The 12,789-nt window shown below is 35.7% G+C and overlaps 3 protein-coding genes across 3 annotated transcripts; 2 read left to right on the top strand and 1 right to left on the bottom strand.

Annotated features, from left to right (window-relative positions):
- Positions 1–13: 13 nt before the first annotated feature.
- LOC130510068 (transcriptional corepressor LEUNIG_HOMOLOG-like) lies at positions 14–3,401 on the top strand. Its single transcript, XM_057006414.1, has 11 exons — positions 14–127; positions 216–488; positions 885–950; positions 1,047–1,277; positions 1,444–1,582; positions 1,661–1,770; positions 1,873–2,022; positions 2,106–2,261; positions 2,349–2,465; positions 2,635–2,832; positions 2,986–3,401. Exons 1-11 carry the CDS (start codon positions 14–16, stop codon positions 3,127–3,129), a joined length of 1,698 nt encoding a protein of 565 aa, XP_056862394.1. The 3' UTR covers positions 3,130–3,401.
- A 1,609-nt stretch (positions 3,402–5,010) lies between these two features.
- On the top strand, positions 5,011–7,089 carry LOC130509160 (cyclin-dependent kinase inhibitor 4-like). Its single transcript, XM_057004836.1, has 3 exons — positions 5,011–5,607; positions 6,292–6,522; positions 6,621–7,089. Exons 1-3 carry the CDS (start codon positions 5,147–5,149, stop codon positions 6,688–6,690), a joined length of 762 nt encoding a protein of 253 aa, XP_056860816.1. The 5' UTR covers positions 5,011–5,146; the 3' UTR covers positions 6,691–7,089.
- Positions 7,090–8,025: 936 nt separating this feature from the next.
- Positions 8,026–9,359, bottom strand: LOC108846022 (cytochrome b5). The gene is made up of 3 exons (XM_018619232.1): positions 9,233–9,359; positions 8,616–8,682; positions 8,026–8,491 (listed from the first exon to the last, which is right to left on the bottom strand). The coding sequence occupies exons 1-3, from the start codon at positions 9,317–9,319 to the stop codon at positions 8,241–8,243; spliced, it is 405 nt and encodes a 134-aa protein (XP_018474734.1). The 5' UTR covers positions 9,320–9,359; the 3' UTR covers positions 8,026–8,240.
- Positions 9,360–12,789: the final 3,430 nt, after the last annotated feature.

The raw sequence follows: 12,789 nt of genomic DNA, 5'->3' as shown, positions 1-12,789 counted from the left end.
ATTCTGAATAATTATGGTGAATTACGCAGGTGATATGGTTAAATCAGATCTTATGTTTTTTTTTTTCTCTTGTGAAGGATTAAACCCTGGAGTTGGTGTTCTTCCTTTGAAGGGATGGCCACTAACTGTAAGTCACTGTGGTTCCTTTGCATGATTTATCTTCTTGTCATTCTAAATCCAGTTCTTCATCAAATTTGTTGACAAATGTTATACAGGGCATCGATAATATGCGACAAGGTTTAGGCCCTCAGAAAGCCTTCCTTCAAAATCAAGGTCAATTTCAGCTCTCACCGCAGCAGCAGCAGCAACAACAAATCATGGCTCAGGTTCAAGGGCAAGGAAATATGACTAATTCATCCATGTATGGTGGCGACATGGATCCTCGAAGATTTACAGTATTGCCCAGAGGAAACCTGAGTTCGAAAGATGGCCAACAGAATGCAAATGATGGCTCTATTGGATCCCCTATGCTGTCAAATTCGTCAAAGGTGAGATTTTTTTCTTCTAAAATCAGCCAAATGCATATCCCTGTTGAATGCAGTGGCATCTGTTGAGCTGAATTCTTTCATTTTTCGGGTGAACTTGCCACAATAAGCATCTCATATGTGTTCGTTAGTTGGTAAATTGGATCAATACGGTCCTTGTAGGTATGTTTGCGATAATTGTAGTCTATGATATCCTGCAACTGCTGCTACTTGTCATTAGAAAAATTTGTAAGATAATGTGTTTGTGTTATCCTAATGTAAATCTATCCAGGGAACACAATTTGGTTTCTCCTTGTTAACCACACCCTCTCAAGAGAAAAATTATCTGCAAGTAATAGCTTTTGACTGCCAAACATCTTTCTGATTTTCCATTTTTCCGTGGCTGTTTTTGGTCTTTAGCTTATCAATATGCCGACAGTACAGCAATCTTCTTCTCAGCAACAAGATCCTTTACTATCACAGCAGGTACTTTTATGTTGATCATGCGGTGCTGTCTATATTAGGATAATTTAGTTTGTAAGATCGCTGATTCACAAATTCCTTTTTTCGTGTCTTTGATAGAACAATCGCAAAAGAAAAGGACCTTCCTCTTCTGGTCCTGCTAACAGTACAGGGACAGGAAACACAGTTGGCCCATCCAACTCACAGCCGTCAACTCCTTCAACGCATACCACCCCTGTCGAAGGAGTAGCTATAACTGGTAACATGCAGCATGTGAATAACATGCCAAAAGGACCTATGATGTATGGTTCCGATGCAATAGGTGGTCTTGCATCATCAGCAAACCAACTGGTATGTTTCTTAAAACAATCTAGCTTAATTCTTGTGACATCTGAATCCAGCATGCAGCTGTCTTGGTGTGAAAGGAAGTGCTTTCTTAGCGGCTTTAGTTTTCTCTTGCATTGCCCATGGAGCCTTGTTATTTTCATATTTCTTATGATAAGAAATATAGCTGCAGGATGACATGGAAGCGTTTGGAGATGTGGGAGCCCTAGAAGATAACGTAGAATCGTTTTTATCCCAAGATGATGGAGATGGAGGAAGCTTGTTTGGCACCCTAAAGCGGAACCCTTCTGAGCATACCGAAACCTTAAAGGGTATTAACTCTCCCCCTCAGACTAAATATGCTACTAACAGACGATTGATAGTAACAGTGGTCCTTTTTTCTCTTTCAGCTTTTAGTTTCAGTGAGGTTGGCTCTATAAGAAGAAGTGCCAGTAAGGTCATCTGCTGTAATTTCTCATCTGATGGGAAGTTGTTAGCTAGCGCTGGACATGATAAGAAGGTGCAACATCTTAAATCTCTGAGGATGGAGCATGCAGTTTTCTAATAGGTTTTGTTTGTTTAAGAACAGATAATGTGGACGCTAATTTCTTTTTGTCAGTAGGTTTTTATTTGGAACATGGAAACGCTACACACTGAGATCCCTCCGGAAGAGCATGGTCATATCATCACAGATGTTCGTTTCCAACCTAATTCAACTCAACTGGCTACGTCTTCGTTCGACAAAACTATCAAAATATGGGATGTTTCTAAGGTATAGTTAATTCATCTCTTCTTAACTGTATCCATTTTTTTCTTTTTCTGTTGTGACTGACCACTTACTACTAATTTTTGCAGCCTGGTTACTTCGTACGAACAATTTCTGGTCACAATGCACCTGTAATGTCCCTTGATTTTCACCCTAAAAAAACCGATTTGTTCTGCTCTTGTGATACCAACAATGAGATTCGTTTCTGGAGCATCAACGCTGCTAATTGCCTTCGTGGTATAAAGGCAAGCCCCCTCTGGACTTTCGTATGCATTGCCTTCTCCTCGAGTTGAACTTTGTTTTTTCTAATCTTCTAAGTTTTTCAAGCACAGGGTGCTAGCACGCAAGTACGGTTCCAGCCAAAAGTTGGACAATTTCTTGCTGCAGCTTCGGAAAATATTGTGTCAATTTTCGATGTTGAACAGTACAGAGGGGTCCATTCGCTTAAGGTAAAAACCCCTGAAGATACTTATTTTTGTTTTACTTCTTCATTCAACAGCATAGGACTTTATTTTCTACTTTTAGGACTTATGCAACTTGGAAGTCCAATGTGTTCTCTTGTTTGACAAAATCGAATGATTTATGTCTCATGGGATGGACTTATCTTTGATCTGTTAGGGACATTCCTCAACTGTGCATTCTATTTGTTGGAACCCAACCGGAGAGTTGGTAGCTTCTGTTAGCGAAGACAGTGTTAAAGTATGGTCTGTGAACTCAGGAGATTGCATCCACGAGCTCAGTTCTAGTGGAAACAAATTCCACTCTTGCGTTTATCACCCTACCTATCCCAATCTCTTGGTCATCGGTGGGTACCAGGTATTCATTATTCATATGACCCCCCTGAATTTCACAAGCTTTGATAGAATCTGTATCACCACCGTTTGATAGAATCTGGCTCCCTACTGTTGCTTCATGTGAATGATTTCTCAGTCAGTTGCTTTAACTTTGGTAAAAACGAATCTGTTGCAGTCGATAGAGTTGTGGGACACAGGAGAGAACAAATGTATGACACTAGCGGCTCACGAGTGTGTGATCTCTGCCTTAGCTCAGTCATCTTCAACAGGAATGTTGGCGTCTGCAAGTCATGACAAGTCCGTAAAGATTTGGAAGTAGAAAAAATATTTTATCTTCTTCTTCAAGAAGAGCTCGGGACTATTTTTGAGTCTAATTCTTTGTTAAATGTTTGAAATCAATAAGTTGTTTAATGGGTTTGTTAGCGCAAGAGCAAAGGGACTTGCTTTGTTTTATGATCCGTACTTTCTTTCTTGTTGTGATCTCTAGTGTTTGAAGTGAGACACAGAGATGTAAGTAATTTCCTCTAGTCACCGACATTTTGTTGAAATAATTTATTTTTAATAAGCAACTAAACCCTTTTTAAAGGCCTCTATTTGGTTCTATAAAATAAAAAGGCCTCTATTTGGTTCTTCAGAATAAAAAGGCCTCTACGGAAGGCACTTGGTTAGTTCGTTAGTAAGTTAAAGATGACCCATACAAAAATCTAGCTAGACACATTGTAACAATACCAAGTTATCTAACTTGGAAATTAGAACTAAAGATGAATGGTTCTATTGATTTTGGAGAAATGATCTAGGTGCAAAGACAAAATAGCAAAAGGTAGACACATTGTAAAAATACCAAGTTATCTAACTTAGAAATTAGAACTAAAGATTGAATGGTTCTATTGATTTTGGAGAAATGATCTAGGTGCAAATTCAATAGCAAAAGGATACATTCATTGATAAATCAATTTTGTTAGACAAGTTTTCTCAAAAAAAAAAAAACTTATTTTACATAATTAAGATACAAATTTAGTTTAGTATTTGATTCAATGTTAGGTTTATCCTATTAGGACAAAATACTTGTTTTTAATCTAAAAATTAATTTGCCCTTATTTAAATAGATCCAAGACATGGAGGAGCACCTTAATCGCTTTTGTCAAGTTCGGAGGTCTGTTCTAGACTTCTAGTACTACTAGAAGTTGACATTCCAAATTCGTCCAATTTCTTCCTAAACGAGCGTTACATACTTTTCGTTGGTCATACCCAAAAACACAGTAAAGAATTTAGGCCATATTGGTTTTTGTATTCGATGCACTATCTATGTGTAGCATATGAATACTGAATACAACAATTAGATATAACATTTAAATATTATTTAATTTTGTAATTTTGATAATAAATTTCAGTTTTTCATTTTTGCAATAATATGTAATTTCGCAATATGAAAGAAAAAAAAATAATTTTATGATTTTAGTAGAAATTTTGATTTTAATTTTTTTTATAAAAAATAACGTTTTGCAAAATAAAACATTTTGTGGTTTTAAAGAAAATATAATAGTTTATTTTATAAATATATTTAGTAATAATTATTAATATAACCTATTATTTTTATAAGAAACTTGTTGCATAAAAACTTGTTATTTTTATATCTATATTGAAAAGTATATTTAAGTATTTTGGATTTTGAAATGGAAATGATGCATCTAAATTTTATATTTTTAGTATTTCAAATATCTAAATTTTCTAATTACTGTGAGTTTTACATTAAAATGCATCGTCTAACAATATTAAAATTGCATACAAACTAACAACAGCTAAGTATTTAATTTCATATGCATCATCCAACATAAAAAAAAACAAACATGGCCTAAGTATAATCATCATTTTTCCGGAAAAAGATCTAAAAACCATTTCATAGTATTTAATAAATAATATAAAACCAATTGACAGAAAAAAAGCTATCACTATAAAAGAACAATTTGCATGTTGACAAAAAAAAATAACATGAGTCGTCATTTCTATTTCTTTTTTTTTTTCATTTCTACATGTATCGTTATTATATTACACTCAAGTTTTCAGTATTTAAAAGAAACAAGGTTCAATTAACTGAATTGTACATTAAAATAAATAAAAAGAAATATTTTGATCAAAAAAAAAAAAAATAAAAAGAAATAAAGAAAAGTAGAGTGTATTGAAGAAAAAAGAAAGAAAGAGAGAGACAGAGAGTGAAGACCCCACAACAGAGCACAACATCTCTATCACTAACTCCAATCAAACCCTCTCTCTCTACTCTCTTCTCTCTTCTCTCTTCTCTCTTCTCTCTCTGAGCATTCCATGAAACGCATCGGAAAATGGGAAAATACATAAAGAAGAACAAACTCGACGGAGAAGCTATGGCCTTGATGGACGTTTCTCCTTCTCCTTCTTCCCTCGGTGTTCTCACTCGAGCCAAGTCACTAGCTCTCCAACAACGCCGCCTTCAAAAACCCTCTCCTTCTCCTTCTCCTACTAACCCACCGTCGTCGAAACAGAAGATAACTGATTCCTCCTCCGGCGGCGGATCGTATCTTCAGCTGCGGAGCCGCCGGCTCCAGAAGAAGCCTCCAATTGTCGTGATTCGCTCAACCAAACGGAGAAAGCCGCAACAGCAGCAGAGGAGGAGGGAAGAGGGTCGAAACCCTAACCCTAATCCCCAAAATCTCGATTCTTCGGTTCGAGGGTCTGTTGGTGACGGGTCGGATTCGGTTGGGGAGAGTGTCGTGTTTGGTAAAGACAAGGACTTTAACAAAGAGCTCGACTACGCCAGTGAAAGGTATCGTTTTTTTTTCTAAATTCCTTGAATTGATGAACTCTGTTACTGAAGAGCCTTTTCAATTATTTTTCTCGATTTGAAAATTTATTGTTTTTTTTTTTTTAGCTTTGTGTTATGGATTGATATGATGCCATATTTGCTTTATTCTGACACACCAGACTCTTCTCTCTGTTTCCAGGAAAAATAAAAATATATATTAATCAATTTCTTGAGAATTTATTTAGTGTCTGAGATGGACACTCTAGAAAGCTTATTTTGGGTCTTGTACAAACTGATTATAGAAATGCTTTTTTTTCTTTGGTCTTTAGGTAGTTTTGATGCTAAGATTTAATCAAAAGTTGGATATTTATTTGAACTAATCAACCTTTACTCTGTATTTGGTATACACCTTTCAAGCGTTTCTGAAGCCAATGTCCATTTGAGAGTTACATTACGTCTTTTGGTTTATGCTTTTTGAATCTTTATTGACCCACTATTCAACAGGTTACTACTGATTATCCTTTTTTCTAAGTAGGGCATGACTAGATCAGCTTTAGCTTATAACTATATAGCCTATAGGGAATAAAGTATGTTTGGCTTTTTGCTACTAACTGAGGAAAAGTTAGTTAATTTGATTTTTTATCCGTGTGAGCGTTGTGCGGGAGTGAAATAATGAAAAGTAACATAATATTATTTGCTTTTCAGCTTCAACAGGACCACAAGGGAATCCACACCATGCAGTTTGATAAGGAAGCAGGAAACCACCACCACAAGCCCTGGATCGTCTACGAAGCTTCTTAGCAATGGTATCAGTGACGAGAGCAACCAAAGAGAAGATAGTTTCTCGGAGAGCCATCGTCACCAACCAACTACACCTGAAATGGACGAGTTTTTCTCGGGTGCTGAAGAAGAACAACAAAGGCAATTCATTGAGAAGTATCTGCTCTGTCTTGCAGTGACTAAACCCTTTTTGGTTATATGATCTACTCTGTTCTTCTGTGTCCCTAACGGTTCTGTTTATACTATTGTTTCAGGTACAACTTTGATCCTGTGAACGAGCAACCGCTACCAGGACGGTTTGAATGGAAGAAGGTAGATGATTAGAAAACAACGAGAAAGGGTGGTGGGGTGATTAATAGTTAATACAAAGACTATGTTAACATTATTCCTGCTAATTATCGGTTTGATCTTATTATCCATCATCCGTTTTTCTTAACTTTCCCAACATGTAAAGGAACTTAGGATAAAAAAAAAACCATGTTACATTGGTGTCTGTAACAAAAGTGGCTGAAAAGGGTTTGTGTAACACATAACTGATACCAATCCTTTTCAAGGTCTAAACAGATCACCTTAGTATTAGTAGTATTAGTAGTACTAAACTAATAAGAGAAAGTCTGTCAGGGTTTAGGGGTTTAGAGTTCTTTTGGTTAATGGAGTGTATTCTGTTGTTATAAACTCTCTGTCCTGTAACCATAATAAAAAATCTATCTATTTATGTGTATACATGTACCGATCTGAAAAACTCTTTCAATAGAGACTTATCCTTCTCTGCTTTCTTCTTTCTCTGACTTCATCTTAAGTTCTTGTTCTTTATCATTATAATCATTATGGTCCATGTGTTGCGTTCTTCAGACATGTATACATCACAAGGACAGGTACATATATGCCAACATAGAGAGACAGAAGCTGCTCGTTATGGAAATGGATAGTGTCTTATATGTGGTCTTTGTTATGTCTCTGTCTTCTCACTAAAATCAAAAGTGTTAGGAAAGATTCTCTATCTCTTTCTATCACTTTGTGTGTGTGTGTGTGTGTGTGATGTCCATTGTACTTTCCACTTTGTGGTTTGTGCCCACTATACATCATCATCATGAATCATTGTCTTTTGATCTATCATAGGAACTTCGTCCTCTCTTTGCTTGTCATAATAAGATTCGTTTTTGTGATTGATTTGAGTCTCCCTCCAACACGACGTCATTTGAAACAGCTGCCAAAACTCGCCGCACGAATCCAAACAAAATGTGCTTTAAACGAAAATTTTATTGATTCTCGAAGTTAAAAAAGCATCGAATTTTGTGCTACTTGCGGCAAAAGCGGTGAAGAGGTACAAAAGAGGGACCTGCAGCTACAGTATTGAGTTTTGGATTCTTTTTGTGTTGGGATGTGGTCAAGTCCCACTAAACTGCCACACACTCTGTTTTAAGTAACTGCCAAAAACTCCATACTGCTGCAACCAATGAAAAGGTCCTTTTCTCTCCGCAGTTTGCGATATGTGTTTTTTCTTCTTCTTTGTTTCTCCTTGGTTAAGTGTTCTCAAGTATTCAAGTTCTTAGTAAGATCTTGATCATTGTTTAGAGAGTTTCTTGGTTAGTTTCTCTTCTATAGATATTCATATTTTGACATTGCAAGAGTAGAGAAAGAGTTATGTTTCTTAACCAATACTTAAGCACACCTTCAAACATATCACTATAGATCAATATCAGTTGCATTCCTGCACAAGACTCTTGCTCAGAAAACAATGCAAAACACATTACAAAAGATAGAACCAGAGAGAGAGAGACATGAAAAAAGGGAGTGACTTGGAGACTTGAGAATCTCGGTCTCTGTCTATATATATGAGATATGGGAGTAATGCTCAAAAAAAAGAAAGAAGACTAGGCTGATTTAGTGTAAATACGAATGCCAACTGCTAAACCGAGAATGGCAAGGGGTACAAGAAACTGAAGGATCTTGATAATGAACTCAGAGGTCTTGTCTTGATTGTAGTGAGGCTGTTTAGGAGGTGTGTATTTTGTTTTCTTTGGGATTGTCGTTGGATCAATCTCACCTACGTAGTACTGCTCCATCATCTCTCTCGCGCTCTCGCTGTGTCCCACGTCCTCAAAATCATCCGTTGCATCCTTACCTTTTGAAAGGAGAATAAACCAAAAATCAATATGCTATGTTTCCATCAACACCAAGCAAATTTGACGTGTGAACATCAAAGCCCTGTTGTATTAGGACATAGTTGTGTTTGTCTATAGACAGACCTGTTGAAGACAAGAGAACTTCATCCCCACCAGGATGGTCTTCAAGGAACTTGGTCACATTATAAACCTGCATTTTTTTTTTTTTGCAAACGTTTGAATAAGAGTATATATGATCAAAGGAAGTGAAGCCAACTGAATCTAAATCAAGAAGATTGAAAAAATGGCAACACCCACACATCACCATACTTATGATTCCAGTGCAAGCTAGAAACATTGAAGCAACAAAAAGTAAAGTTCATAAGGTTCTTGCTCCTTTTTGACTAAATAAAGATCAACCGTGTGTCTATCAGTCTATGCGTATTTAACAAGAATAAGCAATCAATGGGAACAAAACAAGGATACTATAAACAAAACAGTCCACTAGATTAATCGTGTGCTTATCACAGTCTATGTATATTGGTGTATGAAAAGAGACAGAACCTATTGACTGAACAACATACCAAAACGTTTAAAGCTTACAACCTTCTTGTGCTGTGACTGAAACAGATGATCTATTCATTTCACAAACCAATCAATGACTAAACAGGAAAACAAGCTGTCTCTGAAACTTCAAAAGCTTAAACTCATGCAAAAACCTAAATTCAAGAGCTGCGAATAAAGAGAAAGAAGAAACAAACCTTTCCATTGATGATGATCCAGCAGTCATGAGCATGATTGTGTTCTGAAACTTCTGGAAGAGTGAAGATTTTTGCCTCGTTCCCCATTGTTTTGCTTCTTTACCAGAATAATAATCCCCACCAAAACCTGAGATTTAAAGCTAAGAAATAAATAGGAGGACCGAGAGACAGAGTTGTTGAGACAGGACCGATCCAACAAATCCGGTTCGGTTCGATTCGTTCATAGGGGAATCCGATTATGAGTGTGTGAAACCGGTTGAGTTAAATTGGTTGTTCTCATTTCACTGCTACTCAACTATTTTGGTATTCATCTGACCGATTTTTAGAAACACATGTACCAATGTTAAACCGATGGGTTCATTGGTCAGGTCTAGTTGCTATCCCCGGTCGGGTGGGTGGGGTAGGTGGGCAGTGCAAATGTTATTGCGGTTGTGCCCCAGTTCTGCCTTTTTCCATTCAAGATCAGTAGGTGAATGAACAAAATTGGGTTCACCCGTATGGTATGGTGAACTCTCAAATTCACCTCAAGTCTTAACACCAATCAAAATGCCATGTATGATGAGTAAAAGAAGGAAACAAAATTAAAAATAAAAAAAACGGAAATAGGTGAAAAAAACGTCGACTAATTTTTTTAACTTCATCAATGGCTTCTTCTTCATCACCGAGACAGAATATTGAAACTTTTGTTTGTTAAATTAGTAAATCCAAAATACTAAACCTTAAATCCTTGGATATACCCTAAACACTAAACATTAAACCCTAAATCCTTGGGTAAACTCTAAACTTTTGGAATATTTCTTTACCTAAGGGTTTAGGGTTTATCCAAGGGTTTAGGGTTTAGATTTAGGGTATAAGAACAGAAGATTGTAGATACCAATTTGACAAATAAAATTTTCAATATTCTGTGTGGATGATGAATAAGTTTTCAATATTAAGCGTGGGTGATGAAAAAGAAGTCATTGATAGCGTTAAAAAAAATTAGTCAACGTCTTTTTCATCTCTTTCTTTTTTTAAAAAATTTTATTTCCTTTTTTAACTAATCATACATGGCACTTTGATTGGTGATAAGGCTTGAGGTGAATTTGAGAGTTCACCATAGGGTGTGAACCCAAGTCTTGTTCTAGGTGAATTATGTGCGATAAATTTATTTATGATGATATAGAATAATTTTCTCAAAAAATATTCAAAATTTATATATTTTGGGACAAAATTTGTTTTAAAATTTTTGAAACTGATGTTTCCTGTTGATCTTTTTTTGATCTTTTTTTATGACGCACTAGGGTATGCCCGGCGGAATTAACTTTACTTATGATATAATTTTTGTTTTTAATCATTTTTTGGTTTGTATTCGTAAGAGATGTGAATAATAATGATTTTGTTTTTTAAAAATTTTGAATGATAAAGAATATCATATTAATTGTGAGATTGTTCTCTAATGAAAACTCTCATGGATATAAGTGTGAATCTTGTGCTTTATATAGGACAATAAGTGTCACAATTCGAATATTTGAAAGGAACCATAAATTGTGGTTTATTATATGTCAGAGTTTCTTCTTTGGTAGAAGGATGTTTAGATGCAAGTTTGATTATCAATATGTAAGAACATTCTTTTATAACTGGTTGAGTATTTTTGTTTGGGGATATGTCATTTCATGAGCTTCCAAGAAACAAACTTGCATGAAAACTTGTTAAAAGGTAAAAATTAGGGTGTTAAAAACACAAATCATTGTCCATAGTCTTAGATCTATTGGTAATGATATTTTTATCTGGTAAATATGTAAAATTAAATATTTTATTAATATGTATGTCGAAGTGTAGAATGACAATCAAAATGAAACGGAGAGAGTAATAATTAAAAATACAAATGAAGATATAATTATCATTTAACCTTTTTAGAAATTTTTTTTGTTAACTTTGACTTTAGATTGTTATTTTGGAAACAAAATTTAAAAGAGAATTTACCCTTAAGTTAAAGATCTACTTACTATAATTATGAGATTTATACGAACGCAAGTCACAATCTATTTAATATCAGATATATGCTAGACACATGTGATGATGATCTGATCAAATAGTAGAAATGTCAAGATTTACTTATTTATACATCCAACATTTAAAAAAGAAACAAGATCACCAACCCACAAGACACCACCAAACAAATTAAAAGAGATTGTAACAAGAAGGAACAAGTGAATATGGATGAACGTGGAAAACTTCTTGGGCTAGCCGCTGTCATGGGGGGGTTGATGGGCTTGGTGATTTTAATGATAGTGTTGCTTATCAAAAAGATAATTCAGATCATCAACTTGTCGTAATACTGTGATGGATTAAGCTAATTCAACTTATATTCTTCTCTGATCATTGTATTTTTCAGGAATAATAATCAATATATTCTTCTTGAAAGATAAATGTTATTTTGTTCAGACAAGAACTATGGATGCTTGTTAGTTTTTTATGCTATACACATCTTTTACTTGATCCACTACATTATTCACTACTCGTGCTCATGTATGTTTATTTCTTTTGTTTTAATCATATACAATATTGACTAAAAACAAACCAATAAAAATCTGACATGTTAGTCATAGAAAAACCAGTTAATTATTTTCATAATTCCTATACTCACGCTACCGTTAACCGTCCACATCATGCGCTACACAGAAAAAAACGACACCGCCACACTCGCGCAACCTAGTAGAGCGCGTGGATCTAACTATACAAAGGACTAAAGGAGTGTGGTTCCCAAATTCAAATGCAAAACATTTCATCCCGCCAAACTATAGTTTTAGTCTTTCACAATCTCTCAACTCTCTGATTGATTATGCTGTAATCTCTTGAGATGGATTTTCATGGAATGGATAGGAAAAATCTACAAATCCTATGTAAAAAGCATGGGATCCCTGCAAATCTCAAGAACATCGAGATGGCTAATTGACTCGCTTCTCTTTTTCTCCTCCCGGTGATTTTGCAAACGATCCACGATTTTTTTATTTGATTCCCATAATTGTGATAATTTTTGGGAAAATTTTGTCTTATGATCGAAACAATATAGAGTCGATTGATTTTTTTTTGACGTAGAAGAAAGATGAAGAAACTGTAACGGAAACAAAGATTTCCCGGAGGAGAATTCTGTAGAGGCTGATGATGGTATCAAGAAGGAGGAGGAGGAGGAGGGGCTAGTCGGTAGCAGAAAAGCTAAGAAAGTAAGATTCAGCCCTGAGACTGATAATCAAGTTTTCGAATTCACTCGTTCTGCTAAGAAGAATCTTAGAACGCTTCGTCGTCGCCGCCAAGATGGGGCTGCTGCTAAGGCTTCTCAGCAAGGTGGAAGTATAAAGCTAAGGCGGTCGAAGCGAAGTGTTTCTACAGTTTCTGGATACTAATGGAGATGTGTCAAGCTCAATAAGTGGGATGGTTGAGGCTGAGAAAAGACCTTCAAACTCAATAAAGGTCACAAGACGGTCTAAAAGAGTTGGTAGTGCTCAAGAAGAAGGTCAAGATACAGATTTCAATGCTTAAGAATGGGTTGGAGATAAAGGTCTCCAGGATGGGAGGCG

This window comes from Raphanus sativus, chromosome 3 (assembly GCF_000801105.2).
Source record: "Raphanus sativus cultivar WK10039 chromosome 3, ASM80110v3, whole genome shotgun sequence".
Classification (NCBI taxonomy): Eukaryota; Viridiplantae; Streptophyta; class Magnoliopsida; order Brassicales; family Brassicaceae; genus Raphanus; species Raphanus sativus.
Note: the sequence above shows the minus strand (reverse complement) of the source record. Positions and strands in the feature narration are given on the sequence as shown.

Coding starts and splice junctions, on each gene's coding strand:
- LOC130510068 (XM_057006414.1), top strand. CDS start 14: ATGGTGAATTACGCAGGTGATATGGTTAAATCAGATCTTATGTTTTTT. Junction 951..1,046: donor ATCCTTTACTATCACAGCAG/GTACTTTTATGT, acceptor TGTCTTTGATAG/AACAATCGCAAAAGAAAAGG. Junction 2,023..2,105: donor AAATATGGGATGTTTCTAAG/GTATAGTTAATT, acceptor TAATTTTTGCAG/CCTGGTTACTTCGTACGAAC.
- LOC130509160 (XM_057004836.1), top strand. CDS start 5,147: ATGGGAAAATACATAAAGAAGAACAAACTCGACGGAGAAGCTATGGCC. Junction 5,608..6,291: donor CTCGACTACGCCAGTGAAAG/GTATCGTTTTTT, acceptor TTTGCTTTTCAG/CTTCAACAGGACCACAAGGG. Junction 6,523..6,620: donor CAAAGGCAATTCATTGAGAA/GTATCTGCTCTG, acceptor CTATTGTTTCAG/GTACAACTTTGATCCTGTGA.
- LOC108846022 (XM_018619232.1), bottom strand. CDS start 9,319: ATGGGGAACGAGGCAAAAATCTTCACTCTTCCAGAAGTTTCAGAACAC. Junction 8,683..9,232: donor GGATCATCATCAATGGAAAG/GTTTGTTTCTTC, acceptor AAAAAAATGCAG/GTTTATAATGTGACCAAGTT. Junction 8,492..8,615: donor AGTTCTCTTGTCTTCAACAG/GTCTGTCTATAG, acceptor TCCTTTCAAAAG/GTAAGGATGCAACGGATGAT.